We start from the raw sequence: 24,348 nt of genomic DNA on the forward strand, positions 1-24,348 counted from the left end.
GCACTTGTTCAAGTTTTATTTATGTTTGAGTTTCAATTAATTAAAATGTAATTGCATGAATGACAAGTGTATACATTTAAAGGATTTGAGCTTTTTTTTAATCTAAACTAATAAATATGCAATTACATAAATATCATACAATAAGTCAAGCAGGCTTAAATATCACTTTATTATATAAACAAATATCAGTAATTTCATTTATATAATTTAAAAGCCTTTGACAAAAAGAACAGCTGATGTATTTTTAAATATCTCAATAGTTGTATAAACCTCCTGTTCTATAACCATTGGATTATTCAGGAGGTAGCAATACATGAAAGGATGACTTGTGTCCTGCAGAATCCAACTGAACCACTTGATTCAATCCAGTCGAACGTAATCTTTGATAAAGGAATGAATAATATTTGTGAAACATAAATAGGACTATTGCTTGTTTAGAAATATCACAATTTTATTTATTAAAATAAAAAAATTGGAATAGGAATGCAATATGCATACTGAAATATTCCATTCATTTTGATATAGAACAATACACAGTATAAGAAAATTATTTTCAATACATCAACAGTCATACATCTCTTTTTTTTTTCTCTGAAGAAGAAATCTGACAAATTCAGTATGTAAACTTGTAAATACAACATTGCAAGTATACAATATATAGTTAACCAACTAGTGTTTAATGCTCTCACCAAAACCAAAATACACAATGTAAAACATGCACAAATAATGATTCTTCCTTTGTTAACTATGTTTCACAGAGTAGGTTACAGTGCTACAGTTGTGTACTAACTTGGCTTTGCACTGGGCATAGAAGTCAGCTTGTCTTGCTTAAATCACTGTATGCTGTCCTGTATATGTTATATATTTACCTTACACAGCATTTACACTCTTGGTCACATTCCAAGCAAACTGGTTATGATGTAATTTTTATGTAGATTTTATATCTCACAAAAGTGGGTACACCCCTTAATTTTCAGCAACCATTTTAGTATATCTTCTCAAGGGACAATACTACAGAAAAGATACTTGAATATATTTTAGTGTAGTCAATGTGCAGCTTGTATAGCAGTGCAGATTTACTGTCCTCTAAAAATAACTATTATTGTCAAAATAAATGGCAACAAATGTGAGTTCACCCTGTGATAACAGCTGTATGTCGTGTAACCATGCAAAGTTCATGTCCTATTCATCATGTTCATGTTTTTGGCTGCTTTAAAGAAACATACAAATATGTGTATCTTGTATTAGAGCTGTGTGAATTTGGTGCTTTAAGTACAATTCTCTTATACTGACCACTGCATGTTCATTATGACACCTCATGTCAAAGCACTAACCACAAAGTTGGCCACAAAATTGTTGCACTCCTCAAAGATTGCTAGGCTATAAGAAGACAAAACACCCTAAAACTGAGTTACAGTGCAGTGGCCCTTCAGTGCAGTGGATTTTCAAGATGGTTTCCACTCGGAACAGGCCTCACAAGGGTTGATCAAAAAAGTTGAGTCCTCAGATGCAGAAGCTGCCTTCAAAAAACAGACACATGAGTGCTGCCAGCATTGCTTTAGAGGCAACTTGTCAGTGCTCAGACCATACTACGCACGCTGCAACAAGTCGGTTTGCATGGCCGTCATCCCAGAAGGAAGCCCGCAAGCAGTTTGCTGAAGATGAACTGTCCAAGAGCATGAATTACTGGAACAATATCCTGTGGTCTAGAACAAGATAAACTTGTTTGGCTCAGATGGCGTCCAGCATGTGTGGTGGAGCCCTGGTGACGAGTACCAAGAAAATTGTGTCTTGCCTAAAGTCAAGCATGGTGGTGGTAGCATCATGGCCTGGGGCTGCATGAGTGCTGCTGGTACTGGAGAGCTGCAGTTCGTTGAAGGAGACAGATGCCACCAAGATGACAACTGTCTTGCTGAAGGTGATGGTAATATAGTGGCCAAGTATGTTTTCAGACCTGAACCCTATTGAGCACCTGTGGTGCATCCTCAAGCGGAAGGTGGAGAAGCACGATGTGTCTAACATACAGCAGCTCTGTGATGTCATTATGGAGGAGTGAAAGAGGATTACAGCAACAACCTGTGCAGTTCTGGGGAATTCCATGCCCAGGATGATTAAGGCAGTGCTACATAACACAGGTGCTCACAAAAAGATATTGACACTTTGGACACAGTTTTGACATTAGGGTGTACTCACTTTTGTTGCCAGTTATTTAGACAACAATGGCTGTTTGTTTTAGAACAATACATTTGTACTGCTATACATTGACTATTCTAAAAAAATATATTTAATTGCCATTTCTATAGTATTGCCCCTTGATCACATATAATAAAATGGTTTCTGAAATGTGAGGGGTGTACTTACTTTTGTGACATACTGTATATGATCATGAGCAGTGTGTAACACCTGACAGTCAAATGGACTACAGGGCTATCAGCTGCAGTGAAAGCTTACAGGCTCTATATTTTTCAACACTACTTGACAGTATCCTGCATGTTTCAAAACTTGAGAATGAGCAAAAGCAGCTCATAGTACAGAATTTATATAAATATTTTTTTGCATAGTTTATTGTTGAATTTAATAATATCCCTGTTAGTTTTTTTTTTTTTCATCCAAATATATTGAAATGTATACTGCTCTGAGAAAAAAATCGCTCTGGTAACATATCTTGTGCAATGCACTGCATATACTAATGGACAAAACTTTTATGACATTCAATTATAGTATCTAACATACAAAGTGACATGGAACTAGTCATATTTTTAGGTCCATTGTACACTCATAAAACCATACAGAGATTCCTTTTAAACATTGTGGGTGTGAGCTTTTTTGTGTGTGTGAAAGTTTTTATATGTACCCTTCTCTCACCAATCACAGATCACTTTCTCATCAACCTCATCTTGTCCTCCCTTTTCTCAATCTTCTTTTGCCCATGTTCTGTACAACTTCACCATGTCCTCCTCTTCAGGGAAATGTTTTCTCATTATACTGCATCTGTTCAGTGTCCAGCTGTAAAACAGTAAAAGAGGGTAAATCTGTGAACAAATGAATATCTGCTCTAGTTAAGCAATATTCATAAAAGATAGCACTGCAATGCGGAACTGCTTATGCCCATTGCTTGCACTACAGTTAACTGAACCTTTATGTGTAAAAACTTAAAATGGTAAAGCAGATTAGAAACCAATATTTAGTATCATTGCAAGATTGTTTGACTGACCAGATCAGTGCTAATGAGGCCAATGATAATCAAATTTCTGATGCCCAAGGACAATCATAGAGTTCCTGTCTCTTCCCGAGAGTTCCATTTGTCCCACTTCAGGCCTGTAGATGAAACAGATAAACAATATTAAGTTTCAATAATTTATGCACATGAATTCTAACTAGACATTTGTAAATTCTACATATTTTCAAACTTGCTGAATCACATGGGTTTAGTATCTTTAATACTACATTTCTCATCTGTGTATTTTATGAGTAAACACATGTAAAAGGTTAAGCTGTCCCCTTAACAGTTTTCCACAGGAAATTAAAACTCTTGCTTGGGATGAATGTGCAACTGGCATATCCATATCTCATATAATGAGTGCAATGCTCCTACTCCTCCAAGCATACCTTGAACCTGACACTGCAGCCCCAAACTATTCATCTAAGCCCATGCCAAAGCACATGTGAGGAGGACTACAGCTCACTTGAGCATGACGTCGAAGGGGGCAGAGAAAGAGTTGTTCTTTTAACAAGCTGTGTGACTCCTACCAGATTCCTCTTGCTAACAAACTCTTAAACAAAGCTAGGCCACTGTTCCAATATATGGCCTAACACCTAGAAAATTCACTTAAAACTCTTGAAGCATAACCTTATACCGAAGTAGAAAACTTTGAAAAGAATCTGCTGCGCAAGAATGCATCGCTATGTATAATTAGCACCCGAAATACAAAATGATTGTGCATGACATCACATAACCTGATAAATAACTCCCTTTACAGTTACAGAAGCCAGTACTAGTCACCAATTACCACATGAGAACAGGACTAAAGTATGCTAAGGAATTAGAGGAGATGCACAGGAGGTTTGCTGAGATACATTGTTATCATACTAGGTGCTCAAAACTGTTGTTTTTCATGTCTTAATTGACATATCACTTTTCATTTGTTTGTGGAAATCAGTATAATTTGCCATTAAGGATTCAAATAAATAGTAGGCTTTCAACACTTAAGAAACCAGACTTGTATTCTGTGTTATACACACATGGAGGACATATATGCCAGTTGACTATAAAAGGTATAAACTTCCTTTGTTGTTTAATGTACTAATTCGTTTAGGTGTAATGACACTGTTATATTTAGGTGAACAAATTGTCAGGGAATTAACACTGTAAGGCTATTAAATTTTTTGTTGTTGTTAAAATAACCATGGACCTCATAGTATTGAAGGTTAGACTATGACAAAGGATGGTTGGGTGATGGTCATATTGTACATAATAATAAAGGTGTAGTGTAAAGCTGTTTGATGACTTTCACAAAATATACATTCTAACTTTCTTTCAAAGATGTACATTTATAATATCATCTTTGTGCCTACTAGCTATTGAACCTCACTTTGTCTTGTTAGATTGTACTATATTTTTCTGGGTTTCTAGGGACAAATGTAATCTAGATTAAATTGATAAGATACAATAATCATAATCAAAATCATAATCAAAATGGGCATCACATACCGGTATAGCTGTGGACATGATCTCTTAAAGGAGCTGGAGGACAGACCAAGTCTACTTTGGTTTCTCAGCTTGCTCTTCTTCACCAACTCCTTCACCCTGCCCCATGCATAGTTCTCCGACTACACATACACACAGCAAATAAAGAAATATTTGTATTTATTTTTTTTATTTTATTTTATTTAACAAGTGTTAATATTGTATACAATTGTTTGAGTAGAATATGTAAATGACTGCAAACATTATACATTATATTTCATAAAACCATGTCTGTCCATTCTGTATGGTTACAATTTTTGAAGTTGTGTTTATGTCTGTCTTTGTGTGTGTGTGTGTGTGTGTGTGTGTGTGTGTGTGTGTGTGTGTGTGTGTGTGTGTGTGTGTGTGTGTGTGTGAGAAAGAGAGAGAGAGAGAGAGAGAGAGAGAGAGAGAGAGAGAGAGAGAGAGAGAGAGAGAGAGAGAGAGAGAGAGAGAGAGAGAACTTTAAACTGAGGCACTTTACCTCTCTCTCTTTCACGGATCATATTATAGTGTTATGTACTGCTAAAAAGTTTTTCATCTTTATGTATATCAGTCATATATCTACATGTATATCAGTCATATGTGCTTCTGCTATGTTTTAGTTAAAAGTATAATATGACAGCATGAGCCTCACTGGTGTAGCCTCCCTTATAGTCCTATGTGTAGTATGCATGACTGCACATGATGACAAATCATTAGTGTGAGTCAGAGAAGAGTTTACTAAAGTTTATCAGCACACATGACTCACTCGTCTATGGGGAGCAAAGAGAACCTCTGAGCTGTCATTCAGGTATCTGGCCTCCCCCTCTGTATAACTTCTCCTGGTAAAGCCTTTTCTCCACACAGGCGCGATCTGCTGGCGGCCTCCTTCACAATCTGTCCAAAAATCAAACCAGACAAAGATCATTATTACATGATACAGTTACACTGTCAGAAACAGTTATCATAAAGAGGAAGGAATTGTTATGACAGATGGTCAAGTGAATCAGTGATCCTCTGGGATTTCTGGATTTAGTTTGGCACATGCACACAGCCATACATGCACACACTAGTTTTCTACTCAGGAATGGAGCATAGAATTCTAAAATCCTTGTTGATTTTAAACAATTTGAGAGATTCTGTCTTTATAACCCAAATGCCAGGAATTACCCTTTCAATCCAACATTCCCCCGAACTGCTACCCCCACACATAAGGGAATGTCTGATGCTTAGAGAATAAGACAGAAAAACATTTGGAAATGACTCTAGTGTTGTTTTGGGCAGTGTTACTTATTTGAGACACACCCAAGGTGAACCTGAGGGGAATATGCACCTGAAGTCCCCTGTGGTTTGTGTAAAGCAAGACAAATTTTCCCCAGTCATCACATTACAGTCATACGTAAACATTTATTATGTAGTAAGTAATAATTCACACATTTTTCACAAGTACTAATTCATTTGGTTCAAGGAGATTTTGAACAAATTTTGATGCTTTTGAGATGAAAAAAAAAAAACACCAAACAATCCTGGCATTTTCGCAATTGCTGGTGCAGATGCAGAAGATGCGGTAGTATCCTAATGTACCTTTTGTTAACAACCAAACTATCTCACATTTGTGCTGTACTGACCGCTGAAGGCTGGCCTGAGGGGGATATGTGTGCCCTCTGGAATGGTGGATAGGTCAGACAATGTGCCGCTAGATGCTGTTAGGCTGGTGTAGTCACTGCGTGAATGTCTCTTTGACTCTTGAAAAGCCAAGCTGCCTGCTCCACAGTGACAATGCTGTAGGAAGAAATCCTGAAACAAACAGGAATCAGGTGCTGTTGATTATCTGTTTTAGCAGATTTAAATTCAATTCAGTAATAATAATGATAAGTTACTGAACCACAGGGGTCAGAGTACACATAAGGATAATTCAGCTTGTTATTGTTCACACCCATGGGTCAAGAAAAGTCCTTCAGCATAACATACTTGGCTGCTGAGCCAAAGTATGCTCAACATCTGTTTCATATTTATGTAAGTGCAAAATTATGCTAGCCATCACAAAATTTTGTTGTCTGCTGTAATGTGCAGTATCAAAGTAGGAATACTTTAAAAGTGTACATAAGTATAATTTGGTAATATTTCTACTTTAGGTAGGCTTACATATTTGTGTGAATTTAATTTTTCTAAACAAAATTGCTATTTCGCTAACAGAAAAATGCGAACATGACATGCTTCTATGTAAAATGTGCACTGTTGGTTGGATTTAAACCAGCAACAAATTCATCCCATTCTCAGGGAAACTTGGCCAATAAGTCTCATTCTAAATCTTATATTAGACTGAAATGTAATATGTATCAGTAGCATAAAGGCTGTTTATGTGATTGTGCATATGACAAGGTCTCATCAACTGTGTAATAAAGAGGCAAATAAGTAAGCAAATTTTATACACACACACACACACACACACACACACACACACACACACACACACACACACACACACACACACAGGACCAGACAGTTACATTAATGATTTGTAATTTATTAAGTATTTGAAGTCTATAAAACCCATGCTATGTTTATTCTATGTTTTGATTAGACTATATGTGCCTACAGTTTTCACACTTTTAGAGATTTGTCCAAGGCGAGTAATTAACCTTGTTCCGTTTCTGATGATGTGTAACAGATATTTTAGCAGCACAAGCTGAATAATACTCAACTTAAATCCAATGAGCATTTCATTATGTATAATCAGCTGGCGTCACTGTCATTGCACATACAGTAAATATACTATGAGCTGAAACTAATTCAGTTTCAGCACTGCTAATTTCTCCCAGCCTGTGGATTTTTCTTAAGATCATTGCACATGGTAGAAGATACCAAATAATTAAGATATGATGTAACTTAAGACTTATTTATTATTATCTTTAAAACAACCTTCTAGGACCGCCCTAGCTATTTTAACTTCAACAAAACAGCAGCTGTGTGAGCAACCATAGCTTTTTCCTGTTATTGTCCTCATGCTGTAATGCTGTGGTGTAAATCACATACATATACCACATTTAGAGAGACAACATTAATCATAAACATTAGCATGATGTACAGAAAAAAGGCCATGACCTTCTTATTTAAAGAATTTGAGCAATTATGTGTACTTGTATTATTGAAAATTTCATGTCTGATTTATTAAAATAAAAAAAAAATATTTTCCTGCATTTTTATGAAATGCACATCAGTAACGTGATACCTCTACTATCGGCATACAGTATATGTAAAATCAGTGCCATTTCTCCTTTCACAATTTCTCTCCACTGTCAAGATTGGTCATACACTACACTGATAATATGTAGTGGAGCAGTAAGAGAAATGAGACCATGTAGGTGGTAACTGCTTATTGTCTGGGTTGTGAAGGATTATAATGACTACAAATGAAAGGCTGTCTTGAGTGTGCAGAGGAGGGTGGCTAGAAGCAGCAGGGAGGAGACTGGCATGTCAACTGGGCCCATTATTACAGAGACTGGGGCACGTTTCAGCAGAGTTCCCCTGTCTTTTGATGTGTGCGATGGCGTGTTGTGGCCCCTTTGCCTTTCAATCCATCATGCACACATAACAGAGAGAATGAACAAGCAGTGTGGTCCACAACTTTTGCCCACCATTGAAAGCATTGTTTTGTTTAAGAATATAATACCACTGGTGATTACCTTCTACCCATGTTTGCTAAAGCTTCATACAACTGTCACCAAAAGGGGCAAAAATGGAGCATTCATTTAGGTTACAGAACATGTACAAGATATCAAGTTGCTATGAAAACACACCACTGTTGCAACATAGCTTTCCAGAATGGGATAAAATGTACACAGGAAGGGAGAAAAAGATTTATAAATATTTAGAGTATTTTACCAGAATGTGCTAATGAAACTCTAACTCTTAAAAATAAGAGGATTCTTAGTCTTAATTCAGAATGGCTGCCTATGCCAATCCCTCACTTTCGCCTCTCTTTCTTTGATTACTTTGAAGTGCGACTCCCTGCTGGGCTCACATACTGTGTCGCAAAAAGCTTTTCCGGACCCAGCGCCCAACCTGACATTGCCAGTTTGGAACAGACTTTCTAGAAAAACCATGAACAAAACAGCTCTCACAGTGGCCAAAGTCTTTAAAAGGCAGACAGACATCCACACAATGTGCTGGCATGGGTTTTTAGTCATAGGGTAGATGTCTATAGTGGGACAAAGGTGGGTAAAGGATGATCAAGGAAGTATAATACATTCCATAGATGAACTTCTACTAAAGAAATAGTGACCAATGTAGTTTGTAACACTGGTGAATCACACCAGTGTTGAATTTTACATTCTCACTCACTTATCATGTAGTAGACTATAATACAGCATGGTCTTTATTCTTTTCACAGCAACTTGTAATTAAAAATTAAAAAATGTGACCCATTGGACTATAGGATGATATTATTTCCACTGTCCCTTGCAGGAAGTGCATTAAGTGCATTAGCATCAACATGAGACAATACAAAAAAAAACCTAAGCTGCGTAGAGTACAAGCCATGGGGATGTCCTAAAATATGTGGACCATTTGTGTATTAGGCCTAAACCCAAATGTTCTTTTTATTAAATGTACTCTAATCTGACAAACAAACCATCTGGATGTACACGGAGGCTACACGATTACTTTAATAACCCTAAAGCAACATGCTAAAAAAAAATATTTTGTTGAGCATAGACAGAACATAGTTTGGGTTTACTATTTAATTCATTTTCTAGTTTTAATAAAACTAAACCTAATGTGTCTTAGCTATTGTAAATGCAGTGATTATTGCTTAGGATGTGTCTGTTTCTGTAATTTTTTTATTATTTTTTTAAAGAAAAAAGGACCTACCTCTTTAGTTTTTTTCATCGTGCTGTCCTTCTGCAAGACACATATCTGTTTCTGCAGTTTCAGGTTGTGCTCCTGAAGCTGCCCGATTTTCTCAATGAGCTGGCAGATGTGTTCTAAATAGCCCAATCCTGAGCCCAATGGGTTGGCCTGAGCCTGATTTACCTGACATACAGAATGGAAACAAAAATTACATTTAGAATTAAGAACTGATGAGAACAGATCTGCAACATAATATGTAGAAAGTCAAAGTGTATTGACTTAATGCCATAGGAAATTTGTACCTTAAAAAACACGTAGTGGCATGTTAGTGAGTGTGTAAATGCCAAAGCATGAGATTATTCCCACCAAACATTTTAAAAAGCATTTTTATATTTACAATGAAATTTTATTTGGACTTTTTAATAGTTGTAGAAGCACATTTGAAACACGTGTTTAGAATAAGCTCTAATGCTAGTAAAATCATTAAAGAAACATGTGCATGTTTACTTCTTCACACTATTGCTCTTTTAAAAACATTGATGATAGCCAGCAGTCCATTCATATAAAGAGCCACACTGTTTATTTCTCCCAAAGTGTAAAGAATATATATATATATATATATATATATATATATATATATATATATATATATATAATTTTTCTTTTTTTTTTTTTTTTTATTATATTTTATTGTTTTATATAGTATTATATATATTGACAGGATATTGCAATCCATTTGTATGGACATCCTAGCATGCATTTAAAACAGGTTTGTGCAACACTGTTCATGGTGCTATTTTAGTTGAAATTTAATTGAAAATCATCTAAAGTATCTTTAAATATCCTTGATGCAAATCACTTTTTCATCAGCATCAGTAACTACTTCAGGACTATGGACTTAAGGTTCGAATTGTATACACAAGGTTTGTGCCACCACTGTGGAGTGATCAACCACAATATTTAAGACAATGTCATGATTCTACAAATATTATGCTTCTCATTTCTTAAGCCTTAGTCACTGCATTCATTGTGAGCAAGAAGCCCACTGAAGCCAAATCTGTTGATTTGTAATTTGCATAAACTCCAAATGCCCATGTTTTACAAAATATAAAAAGGAAATTTTGAATAAATATTTATACAATTATCCACATTCCAAAAAGCACCCCAACAAAAGCAGGATATGATCTCAGGTCCAGGGTTTTTTTTCCTCCAGAAAGCTTTTCCGTGCCACTTACATCCCCAAGCCCACCATCAGTGGAAACACAAAGGCTAAACAATAGAAGACGAAATCATAACAGGGAGCAAAAACTCTGGGACCTGACATCAGTCATTTCCTTTGACGGAGTGTGCGATTCTTAAAAGGTCATGGTTACACACTTATGACCATGAGCTACAGTCATATATGAGTATTGCCATTATATATCACATTAAAATACAGTATGCCAAAATTTTTGTTAAGAAACCATAACTATATTTTGCCATTTAATATTCACTGGCACAATGTCCTCCCCATGTCTGTATGGGTAGATATAAATAAAATATTACCAGCAAAGTGAAATTTCCCCTAGGTGTGAATGAGTGTAAAAATGTGTGTGCTTGGTGCCCTATGACAGACTGATTCCCAGTGTTCCCAGAACTCAAATCTACCGCAACACTGTCCAGGGTAAAGCAGTCGCTAAAAGTGAGTGAGTGTTGAATCTCAAATTAAGTATCTATACTAGCAAAAAAGTGTGACTATGAAATTACTTTATTTATTATATGACTGATTAATTCATTTGTTGTTTTTTGGTTAATTCACTTCTCTGTGTCAGACTGCAGGTGAGAGATTACCAAGTGCTTCAGGTTTTTAAGGTTATTAAATCCAAAAATCCTACAGGATGATGTAAACATTCTCACATGCTGTGTAATAAGAACAAGGGAAAGCCAGTCATTAGTTTTTTACTATTAGTCTCTGAGTCTTAAGGATGAGGTTCAGCAGATCTTATCCTTCTCAGGATCCCTAGTGTCCTGAGTAAGGGGAAAAGGGAAGTGCTCGGGAAAGCCCCACACCCTTCACTTCCTCCCCCTTCAAATAAGACGGCCACATTATTCCACAAACTGACACTAATAAAAGCTCAATGGTTTTGTTATTATATTGTGCATAAGGGTCATAACTTCTCAAAGTCAGGAGGTTGTCATGACTCATTGTCAGTCCAAGTAAAAACAGCTTTGTTATAGTGTTTGGGTGGTATTCGAGCAACATATATATTTCTTTAGAGTTAGAGTTTGTAAGTATAGATCAAATTGATGATCTATCGAAGAACCCTGGTAGGAAAAAAAACATATTTTCCTTAAAAAGATTACAGCACCCCGCTCATGCGCAAATACGTTCCTAATCATGACTCCATCCGAGTGGAATGACCAGCCAGATGTGGGGTGGGGTGAGAGATATGGGAAAAGGTGTGTTTTTTGTAGTAACCAGAGCAAACTAAGTGAAAACAACTGTCAAATATGTGAATACATGTTTTCCAAGTTGTGTACTGAGGTAAACAAGTCAAGTTGTTTTCTCATGTAAACTGTGCATACTGACTAGTTTTTACAGATTATGTAATTGTGTTCAAATATTTATGATGTGAGACAAACATTTAGACTGATTTGAAGAGCCACACAAGCAGCACAATGTCTATCATTCAGCATATGTACACATCGGCATAAAGCTTTCCCAAAGCAGCTCCTTAAGATTAAACAAAAAAAAAATCATGCCAATACAATCAAACTTTGTCGAAAAGCTACAATTGTGCTACAGTATTTCTCTCTAAAACAAATATTAAGCATGACAATTAACAGTTGACTCGAATTACATTTATTTTTTACAGAAAAATCACAAGATGTGCTGGATTTTAGCCTTTCAGTATTGGAACTGATAACCCCCACTAAGAGAATACTTTTTCATCTGGATAAAAATAAATGACTGAGGGAGGATCCGCAAAACCTGGGGTGATACTGAAGTATTCTTAAAATCGTAACCTAAAAATAACCTTTGTTTCAGCTCAAAACATAGTAGGTTTCAAAATGCAAATGTTGTCATGATAATCGGAGTTGGAAAAGAAATAGAATATATAAAAGAAATGAATTAACATTAGTTAATGGGGCTGTGAAATTTTACAGTGTACCGTTATGGGGGCTAATAGATGTCTACTGGTTCAGAAATCTCCCCCTTGCTTACTCTATGAACATATTAAACTAATGAATGTTTTGTGGTTTTAACTACCTCAGTGGGCTAGTATACTCCTTGATTTATAAAAAAAAATAAAAAAATAAATAAAAATACATTTGGAATAAAATCCATTAAATTTCCATAATAGGCAAATGATTAGTGTGTCTATTATGAACAAAGCAGTATTTTTATTTTTTTTTATCCATGAGATGTCATTAAGGTAAAAATGTTGCCGAATCTCAATTTAATAAACCAATGTATGACTAAAACCACGACAATGAACTGCAAGTGTGTATGCTGGATATGTTGTAAATGCTGCATATGTTGTGCCTATTACAGTGTTATTCTAAAGTCTCGCTAGATTAGTCTATAGCATGAATCAAGTGTGATTGTTGCTCTTTGTAATGTTGTTTGAATCTTTGTCGTTATTAATGTTGTCCTGCCAACAAAGTCTATGGACGCAAACCACTGCTAATGACACCCAACAGTAACAGGCTGTGTTTATACATTTATAGATGCAAGCATGGAAATAACCCTATCTATTTTGCCTTCTTACACAATGTATATAAATTTTTTGCGTAATTACACGACATGTTTTGAATGTCACATGAAGCCTCACCTAGACAGAGCCACAGTCATAAGGTTGGATTGGAAATCAAATCCTTTTTATGAGTTCTGTTGCCATAAAAGTCTTAGTTTTTTGTATAGACATCTCTACAGCATAGCCCCCTTTCCCTTTCCTTAAAAGCAGCACTGCAGCTATGTTATACTTTCATAAGGAGGAAACAAATCAGATTAGCAGAAAAGTAGCGGGGAACCCTTTGAAGTTGCTGTGTTTGAAGCGGATGGGAAAAATATCTTAAATCCCCGTTCCAATATCCCTTTCCTCAGTCCAAGAGCTCAGTTTAGTGGGCAGAGGAATTAGTTTATTAGGTGTGCTGACAGGTAATGATGAAGCTAGAGCTGACTGCCCAGTCTGCCTGTCGTCACTGTGGCTCTAAACTCCAGAAACACTGTTTAAAAACACAATTTAAAAGCCTTTAAAACATAAAGAAACTACAGAAAAAGCGTTTTAACTGTGTACATATAACTGAGTAATATGAGCTTGACACCTGCTTGACGCATCCAGGTAGGCAAAGGAATGATAGATTTTAGACATTTGGCTATGCTGGTTTCATTCATTTCGGACATCTGCACAGTCACTCAGCACAGATGAAAAGGTGCTGGGTGATGTGCGGCTCCATAAAAAGAACAGAAAACTACACCACACACACTGTCCATGACAGCAGTACTGTACTGTACAGAAGCAGAACATAACACACTCCATGTCATGGCCATGGTAGAGAACACTATGCCCTTAGATTCCCATGGTCTACTCTAAAGAATCAACTGCACTGAAACCCATTATATATATATATATATATATATATATATATATATATATATATATAAAGGGTGCAGTGGTAAACAAAATTCACAGTTCAGAACGTATCTCAGTTTTTAAGTCACGGTTTGGTTCAATTTCAATACGGTTAGGGGAGGAAATGCAAAACATAAAATTGCTTGTCATTAATTATTAACGTGGTTTATTATTATTACTATTTGTGATAATCAACATTTGAACTATTAAAAATTGTAAAACCTTTTTTATTAAATGCCTGCTTGGTTAAATCATATAATATTTTATAAAAAATATAATACATCTAATTAAGTATTCAATTAAATTGGCACAAAATAAATAATAAATAATAATAAATTGAAAAGAAAAATAATAATTTGTTAGACCCGATTTGGTTAATACTGATGTGTATGTGTGTGTGTTTTACATTTAATATTTAATTTTCTAAAGACGTGAGCTTCTTAACTGTTCTACTCATTTCAGCATACTTTTAACAAACGTCTCCATTCCTTTCATCCTTTATTTATTCACTCCCTTGATATGCAGAATTGTCAGGTTTTTTCCTTTCAAGAGAAATTTTTGAAACTACACAGAAAATGCTAAAGAATCAATAGCGCTAATGTTAGCTGCTAACCAGCAAGTGACTATCGGCTAACGCTAGCGTTATGGATTCAAGATTTTTTTTTTTTACCATTTCATTTCACTGCAAATTGTATCCTCTATATAACCATGTTTGTGAAAAATCGTTAATCTTGAATTAAACACTTCCTTGTTAGTGGCTAATGCTAGCGCTATTGATTCGTAAGCGTTTTCATGAATGCGCAAAACAAATCTTTTAATTTTACGCCCCTGGCAATGCATGTTTTCAAGTTTAAAAATACAAAAAAATGCGCTCAAAGTGAGAAGTGGAAACTAAAAAACTTACGGCCGGTCACTTTATACGTTCCTGTGGCAACTCAGATTTTAACTATGTTCTGTACGTAAAAAGAATTGTATTCGGTACACATGTATTGAACCGAAAGCCCTGTACTGACAAATTTTAGTCTTGGTTCCAAAAAATTTAAATGAGATTTTATTGGAAACCATATTTATTTGCCAGATGTGTTATCAAGTCAACCCGTCAGACTTTTTATTGGAAGATGTAGAGTGGCTTCTAAACAAAAATGCTATTTGAAAATTAGATGAGTTTTGTTTAGTTTTTATTATATTCACTGTTTAAAACTGACTTAAAACTGCCACACTGTATACCTTGTGATATTAATACATACAGTAGATCTGATACTGCTCTCATTGGTTTTACAGAAAGCTGAATGATCTTTACTTATGCTAAATAAAGACTATTCTTTATTATGTAACCTTTCAGTCATTGTGTCTATGCTGACATTAAAAGGACGTGTAGATTTCAGTCAAATGGAAATTGCTCCAACATTTTAAATGTGAGCCAAAAAATGTAAATATGACAGCCTACTCAGTTTGTAGCAGCTTGTCCTGCTCATTCAAACTGAAGTGCTATTACTGCGTATGTCACTGAGTTGTTTGGATCAGCAGACGCTGGGGAGAAAACAACCAAACATTCTGTTCATTGGTAAGGAGTGGCAGACATTTAATGTTTATTTGTTCTGGCTTCTCTGAGGAATTCAGTCTAACGGTTGGAGTAGTACATTTCAACCTCAAGGCAACCATACAATGCAGGCTTTGCCAGAGTTATTGTTGAATTTTGTTTAAGTTTGACAAATTTTACAAATACTTCTTCAATCAAATGTTGTATGTATTAACAAAGAAACACTGGTTAAAAATCCTGCCTAACCAGCTACCAGCTGCTTAAAGATATTCATTACTGCCCAAGCTGGTGGTTCACTTTAGTAAGTTATTTTGTATTGTTCTTATTAGTTGACCAAAATGATCAAGGCATATCTATGATTTTATTGTTGCTTTAAGGTTGTGTTATTGTCTTAATTGTCTTATTTATTATAATAGCATTTTACTGTTAATAAAGAGTGTAAATTAAGGGAATTCTAAAGCTGGCAAAGATTTACCAGCAGACATTTTTATATATGCTGCTGATGAATTGTTGACTACACTTCCCAGCATCCATGAAATTGGTCACTTTTGCAGTCACTGGCATTCTAATGAAACCCAAACACCAATCACTACTTTATATTAAAAATGTCTATATTTCCACATATATCATCTTTGCACACTCATTACTTAACCTTCCAAGCATTTAATATTGTGATTTGCTATTCTAGTTTTGTGATTTAACAATTTGCACTGTTTAATGTTTATCGGTTGCCTTACCCCTTGCTGGTTTCTTGAAAAAAATTAAATCTTTAGGATTTGTTATCCAGCATCATTAACAAAACTTAAAACTGCATTTGCATCTGCCTTTACCTCTACTTTATGGCTGTAATGTTATTGTTAGCTAGTCAATATTTTGCTTATGTATTTGATAATTATGTCATTCCATTAACATAATGTCAGTAATATCGTTTACTTATTCACTTCTAAATTTTTGCGGGTCACTGGTGGTCTAGTGGTTAGGATGCGGCGCTTTCACTGCTGCGGGCCGGGGGTTGATCCCCTGTCAGGGAACCAACCCCAGCCACTCTTAGTGCCGGTCCCAAGCCCGGATAAATGGGGAGGTTGCGTTAGGAAGGGCATCCAGAGTAAAAACATGTGCCAAATCGAACATGCGGATGATCCGCTGTGGCGACCCCTGATGGGAGAAGCCGAAAGAAAGTCAAACAACCAGAGCAAAAAATGTTTGCAGCTTAAAGAAAGAGCAATCTACATAACGACTAGTGAAATCCATTGGTTAAACCTCTTTTGTCTGGGGCATTGGCTACTTGGAAATGGTTTACTTAAACATGAAAGGAAGACATGTTCAACAAATCAGACAGGTTGTAGCCCAGCTGCCAGGTGCAGAATACGTGGAGTTTATTGCCCAGCATCTACATGAATGAGAACACTGTTCATATTGAACGAGTATTGCTTCTGTTGCTTTTGTAAATGTTTTATCGAAATCAAGCATTATATATAGTGATACCAAAATACCTGAATATTAAACTAATGTGTGTTCTTCAAGTTTATACATTATTACATAAGCCAGGTATGAATTTCCTATTTGAGTGTTTAAGATTTCATCTCTCAAAGCCCAGACCAACTCTTAAATCAACAAAAGAAAATACTGACCATAACACAAAAAGTATAATAACCCATTTATCAGTAGCACATTGCGAGAATAAAGATGTGGTGCTTGCCAAAATAATTACTTTTAATGCCTAAATGTTAAATTTTGCTTGTAAAATATTGTTCCTCTTAACGTCTTATTACTGTGAAGCTGCATAGACAGTGGTGATCTGTTTATATAAATCCGGAACAATCTTAAGTCTTTGAGTAAATACCGTCCAAATTTGGTAAACTGTTATAGTTACCTCACTAAGCCTGCAGCACTCGTCCATGTATTCATCCAGACTGTCACTCGTTGTACTTTTCCTTAATGGCCGCTGTGGCAGATCCATGTTCTTATCATATGTGTCAATGGCATGGATAATTGAGTCTGTGTTCTCAGTAGCATCACTCTTTATTATCGTATCTTCTGTCTCTGTACATACTGAGCCGTCCTCACAGCTTTCTGTGGCTTCCACTACAGTTCTGTTCTCTAACCTTTCTGAATCTCTTACAACCTCCAGCAAAACATTATCCATCTCATCCTCTGGTCTGTCTTGTAATACTGTCAGATTGGTTTCTTGGACACATATACATGATGCTGGTTCAGTCTCTAAAGAGTCTGCACTCTTTTCCAGTGAGAGGAGACGACTGCTGGCTTGGATGTGAGGGTTTGGATTTCCAGAGTCACATGAAGACTCTCTACTGTGAACAACAAAGCTCTGCTCTGAACCTGTTGGAGTAGACGGTGAGTTCGCTCCACTAGGCATCTCTACCCCAGAGTCCTCTGATTCAAATTTGTACAAACCTGGCAACTGGGAACTAGAAAAAATTGCATTCAAATAGTCTTTTTTTGACTCCACCAGTTTTGGTTCAGGTGCCACACTGTTGACAGATATTGTTTCTTCGACTTGAAGTGGTAAAGAGATATCCTGTTCAGACATGGATATGTTTGATACAGAGTCCTCCGTATTTAGAAGTTTCTCATGGATGTTTTTGAGGAGCTTCATCTTTGTCAGTACAACCTCACTTTCTAACACCACATCCCCTTTGCCTGCAAAAAGAACAACAAAATGTGTTTTTAATCACTTCGCTCAATATATCATGGTATGTACTAATACAACAAAAACAGAGAGCCATTATCCCGTTTTCCGTGTTTGAGGAAGGAAGGAAAAAGAGGAATTTGTTACCGCCCAGTGTTTGAGTAAATTATTAAATAAATGAGAAAATAGTCTAAATCACATGTATAGCAATGTATAAAAAAAAAATAGTTTATATGAACACAAATAGGTTTGTTTTTTCAAGATAAGTAGGTACTCAGTGACAGAATAGGTGCATGTATATGGAAAATGCTCTTTTCTCCTTTTGGAAAACCTCTGAACTTCTGATTTTGACCACAGTGCAGACAAAAACTGTATATGAGGGCCTGTGTGAAAAAGAAATTCCCAGTGATGAGAGCTTATCTTTTACACTATAAAGCATTCTTTAACATCAGAAATCCACACAAGGCCCAGGATGCAGTGAGCCCATAGTTATGTCTGTCTCCTGCACTGAACTGTCCAGCTTTGATCTTGTGGCTTGCTTAATGACATTACAGGGCTCAGTCATATGTGACTTCTCCTATTTCTAACCTTCAGCAATCTGATACTTTTCAGGTGTCTGACAAGAATTTATTTTTTGTCCGAATTTTAAAGACCTGTTACCTGGTCTGCTAAATAATAAGCTCCCTTCCCAAACAGCTAAGTGTTTTAACAGCAGACTCAGAAATTATCTATCTGGAAACTGTAATTAGACTGTTGTCTCTGATCCCTTAAGCAATGGCTATAGGTTCGACCTTTTAAAAAACATGTTTTCAGATTTTTCTGTTTGTTCTTACATTCATATTTATTTATGAACACTTGATTTAAAGTATTTAGAGTCATATAAACTATATTCAGTACATCAGTACATTGCCAGGATCACAAACAATGTTTTTCATTTAAAAATAGTCAGTCAGTTAACATGCCTGAGAAAAGAATGTGTTATTTTCATTCAAATGGGTAGTTGTTTTTAGATTTTAGTGGCACTGCACAAACACTGATACCATTTCAATTATTCGAGGCCATAAAAGCTCCTGGTCTAGGTTTTTTCCACAGTTCAAAACAATGGCTGTGTTTTGCCAGCTTTTTCTCATGAACTCCCATTGGGATATCAACACAAGCATAACATAGACCTGGACGATATATGCTCTTGACAGCCAGTCTACCAGACTACCTCTGTCTCTCATGACTCTGTCTCTCATCATATTTTTCTAGCATAGTTGGTTTAGGTACTATATGTATACACAAGGGCACATTGAAAAACACTACATGTAGCGGTTAATGTATTACATATTACTAGCTTTGAATATGTGCAGGTTGTTCTTTCCCAGTGCAAGATGTGAGGTTAATTTAACTAAACAAGCACAACAAATAAACAAACAGGCAATTATTGGATTTTTGTTGTCAAAAGCCCAGAACAAATTGAGCAAATATAATTTAAATACGGTTGCCATACACTGGTTCCTCATAAGCAGTGTATGCCAGCAAGGAATACAGAACTGCTGATGGTGGAGCATTTTTGGCCACTCTGTAGGAGAAAGCAATCTGCATCTCAATCCCCCTTGGTTTTCAATTAACATCCCCAAGACCTGGCTGCTGGTATAGAGAGATCAAACAGGCCCTCATCCAGACCCTGGCAGGCAGGAATGTGACTAATGCTGAGGTCGTACGTGCACCAGAGTATGAATGCAGTAAAAATACAAACAAGCAGAAAAAGCAGGTTAATACCATTGTTGGAAAAGAACACACCCACATTCTCTGGTCTCTTATCGCCAGGAGGTTTTATGCGAGTAAATTATTTTAAAAGCACCTGAACCCATAAAATCCATGGAAACTGGGCTTCAAACCTCTACAAACCAAAACATTAGGCTTTTGACATACCGCTTTAATCTTGTTTTCTTGCCCAGTTCTTTCCCATTGGAAAGCAAGTATTTTTTGTCATGTCCCACCTGGAGCTGTTGTTTGGCTTTAGGGGACATGATTTTTCCCCCTCTGTACTAGTGGAAAATCCCTCACATGTTATGCTGATATAAAAAGTCAGTGCTCAATCAAGAGTTATGGAGTTATGAAGCTTTTTCCTTTGATTTTTCAACTTCAGTAATGATTAGGAATGTGGGACTGCTGATATGAAACAGAAAGACAGTAGATATCTGTAAGCAATGTGGACATTTTGTGAGGTTTCACAATTCAAAACACATGTTAGATCAAGAATCAAGAATAATTGATTAGCCATTTGAGAACTGGATTAATTCTTTTGTTGATGTGATATTATGGACATGAGTTTCCACAATTCAAGAATTTACCATCATATGTACGTACTCTGTGAAACCTCTAAGCGGCCTATGAAATTAATTATGGGCTTCAGGAAAACAAAAAAGTTGTGAGTACTAAATACAAATGTACGTTTTGATGTAAATGCAAGAAACAGAAGTAGTTGCATGTAGAAGGTTTGTAACATTGTAAAAAGTTATGTACAGTTATGTGTTGTTTTTTTTACAGTCCTCTCATTACAGCTTCTTAATTATAGTCATACTATTAAAGAGTGGTGAACAGTACATGAAGAGTCTTGCACTCTGATAAACCTTCCTGCAACAATGTCCAAAACTTTCTGTCAGACTAAACAGCAATACCTTCTGTTTGCTTGCTGCATTGAAACAGGTGTTACATTCAGAACCAACAATTTAAAGCTCTTTATTACCAAGTTACAACCCCAACAATGTATTTCATCACAGATTATTTTTGCAAAGTCTCTAATTTGTTTTAATGATGTCATTGTCAGAGTCTGACTCAGTGCCTTGGACTGTTTAATGTCAGGTGTTGCTCTCAGAACAAAAGCAGTTGGAAAGAGTTAGTTTTTTTTTAACAAGAAAAAAAACTCCTATGGTCTGCTGACTAAGAACACTTACGCGATGAGTGCCCCAGTGATAAAAGCATAGATATGTAGTCTTAAGTAAAAGACTGTAGCCTAGTCAGATTTAACCTAGTCTGTATCTGAAGTGACTACTGACAAGAGACAGCTCTGAACAGAGAACCATCATACTTAGTGTCTTTTGTATATATTTTTTTTGTATAAGAAAAAATATCATGTGCTTGGTTAAAATCCAAACCAAATCAATTTAGACCTGCACCAACTGAAATTATACATTACCTCTTGAAAATATCTTAGTGTGTTATACTAGGCATATTGGCCAACCCTGAGGTTTTCACATAAGATTTCTCTAAGCCCTGGACTAGGCTGTCCCATGGCTCAGACGCTGAGCTCCTGGGTGGAGAGGTCAGAGGCAGGCCAAGACAGGTCTGCTTTTTCATGGTTAAAACGGTTCAAGAGAATGTCAGAGACTGACTAGCACCATGGGTGGTCAGACTCAGTGACCACAAGGTGCAATTTCTGTAACTCAACGTGTCCAATCTTGCACATCAACAAAGTATTAAAGTTTTTAATTTTATATTCAATTTAAATATTACATTTTGTTTAATACTGATTATGGGTATGGCTGAGCTATTGATCAATAATATATTTTCACTAAAGTTGTGAAAGTGACAAATTCATATTTAGAACTACTACTATCACTCCTCCTTAAAGTGTTTCTTATTCAGTCACCGGCTGACAGGATCTGAATTCATTTTTTAAGATGACTGCATTCTTCAGCCAATTTGAGTGAAACTTCAGACCAAAAGTCATTCTCAGCTCAGACTTTCTAAGCAGTTGATAAACGGTTTTAACGAAATTGCTGCTTTTCCTTGGTCATGTGTAACTTCACATTAGATGACAAAGACCAGATGTCACGTTTCATGAGGTGCGAAATGCAGCTGCACACCTTCCCACCTCCCCCACCCTCTTTCTTTAAGCTCAGCACTTCTCGCCTGTCTGTCTCTCAGAGTGATAATGGAGTATTTCCCCTACATTCCCTGGCTGGGATGGGAATCCTGAGAAGCCCTTCCAGGCACATTATCAATGTGAGCTGGAAAGGTCCAGTCTTTCATTATCTGACATTGTTAGGATAAGAAAAGAATGTGCAGGAGCAGTAACTCCAGTAGAGATTTCCTCAGATGTATATATACTTACAAGCCCTAGAGGTACTCATAAGCATTATAAACCTTCTATGATTTACAGTCAAACAGATTGGCAAATAATACAAAATGTCTTAAAATTGAGGACAGTAATTTAGTCTGCTGTCAACACCTGGATTAGTGAGTCACTTCCACCAATAACCCTGGTTTGATATAAGTCAAATATTTACTGAAACAAAACAAAAAGGTTTGTGGCAGTGTCTGCCTTTTTACAAACATTCCCATGCGATGTCACTTTTGTAATTATGGTTTACCTATACATAAATCTTTAACGCAAAATATTTATTTCACATAAAACTCTTTTAGAACCTCAGCAATATTCTTCATCCATTCAAACCTAATTAACAGTGTGCATCAAATAATAATAGTAGTAAATGGAGAATTTATAATGGAAAATACAGTCATTTATTTAAATAATTTCGTGTTTCAAAGTTTCTTTTAAAGTTTCCATCGATCTCACCCAAGAAACCCCTTATTTGTTGTGTTCAAAATACAGAAATGATTTATTTTCATGAGGAGAAATATGCACAAATCTTAGAATACAGAATATATTTTGCTTTCAGCTTAACATTTGTTGTATATCTTTGGAATATAAATTTTAATTAAAATTGCATCCAGCTTTTCAGCATTTTCCAATTCTGAGGAAACCTCCAAGCACTTCATGAACTCTTAATTAACCCACAAGAATTCAACATTTATTGTTCTTTCACAAATTATAGTGGAAGAGCACTCCATTTTATATTACACATAAATGTTCATTTGATTCCCATTTGTAACAGATGGGGAAAAATAGAAATCTTGGTCAATTAAATCTTGCTAATTAAAGTCAACTGATTACTTCAAGTAAATTATCACATTCTAGAATGCCATGCTTTATTGGTTATAACAAAGCCACAACAAAACAGACTGTAAGGAATTAGGGTAGAATGTAAGTTTAAAATCCTGTTGTGCAGACAAAAAATGTGAATACATAATATTTCTTGAATGCCTAAAGCATTTTTTGAAATGCTTAATATAGTAATAAGTAATTATATTAACATGTTAGATATATTATATCTATTAAATATAAGTTCCCAAACTTAAATACTCATTAGCTAAATATAATTAAAGTTGTAAATGTATGGCAAATAGAGGTGTGAAACACAGTTTGCTTGCAATAAATAGATAAATTAACAAATAAATTAATAAACTGACACCTCAGTCATAAAAATAACTCTGCAGCCACTAACCCATCTGTTTTTTTCTGCCAATTAGAGGTAGCATGATCTCACATAATAGGGTGCCAAAGCAGGTAGTCAGTCTTACCTTTTCTCCAAGGTGTAAGGATGGTGAATGATTTATGCCAGCTGAAAGCAATGCTCGATTTTCTTCGTATTGTGCTCATTGTGAAAGTCCAATACAGCTGTTACAGCAGTCTTCAGTAATGTGAAAAAATGAAAACCTCCTTTCTGAAGTATTTAGATGCCTTTCATATTTTGAATATGCCAACTGGATAGTCCATTCCTTCTGGTTTAAATGTTTAGAAAAAGAAGGGTTAAATAGCCCACCTAGATCCAATGAAGCGTCAAAGTCTTTTTTTTGGACATGTTGCCAAAATACCTATCTGGATGTGAGTGTGTAAAAGCTTCTGTGCCTTTATGAGATTGTGTGATATTGTAAAAAGAGTCTCTTCTGCACTCAGTGAGGAGAATGTGAACGCCGGCCTCCAGCAGGACGACCACTCAGCAGCTGGGAGGAGGGGTGCCTGAGCACTGAGGGGAGGGAAAAATAACATGTAGGAGAATCCAGAAAGGAGGTTGGGAGGGGGACTTTGAAATTTACCAGTGGAACATCAATAGTTTCTTTTCAGTAAAAATGAGAAAAGAAAGTATATTTT

The 24,348-nt window shown here is 35.9% G+C and overlaps 1 protein-coding gene across 1 annotated transcript; it reads right to left on the bottom strand.

Moving 5' to 3' along the window:
* Window positions 1–430: 430 nt before the first annotated feature.
* Window positions 431–24,218, bottom strand: LOC310724727 (uncharacterized protein). Its single transcript, XM_083539007.1, has 8 exons — window positions 23,778–24,218; window positions 17,589–18,376; window positions 9,581–9,742; window positions 6,337–6,505; window positions 5,478–5,605; window positions 4,712–4,830; window positions 3,215–3,318; window positions 431–3,006 (listed from the first exon to the last, which is right to left on the bottom strand). Exons 1-7 carry the CDS (start codon window positions 23,854–23,856, stop codon window positions 3,225–3,227), a joined length of 1,539 nt encoding a protein of 512 aa, XP_083395133.1. The 5' UTR covers window positions 23,857–24,218; the 3' UTR covers window positions 431–3,006; window positions 3,215–3,224.
* Between the last annotated feature and the right edge of the window lie 130 nt (window positions 24,219–24,348).

This window comes from Silurus aristotelis (assembly GCF_946808225.1).
Source record: "Silurus aristotelis genome assembly, chromosome: 4".
Taxonomy (NCBI): domain Eukaryota; kingdom Metazoa; phylum Chordata; class Actinopteri; order Siluriformes; family Siluridae; genus Silurus; species Silurus aristotelis.

Bases quoted from the DNA above. Each gene is read 5' to 3' on its own strand.
- LOC310724727 (XM_083539007.1), bottom strand. From the start codon at position 23,856: ATGAGCACAATACGAAGAAAATCGAGCATTGCTTTCAGCTGGCATAAA. The intron at 4,831-5,477 runs GTGAGTCATGTG...GTGTATGTGTAG, and splicing joins TCTTTGCTCCCCATAGACGA to TCGGAGAACTATGCATGGGG. The intron at 3,319-4,711 runs GTATGTGATGCC...TTTCATCTACAG, and splicing joins TCATGTCCACAGCTATACCG to GCCTGAAGTGGGACAAATGG.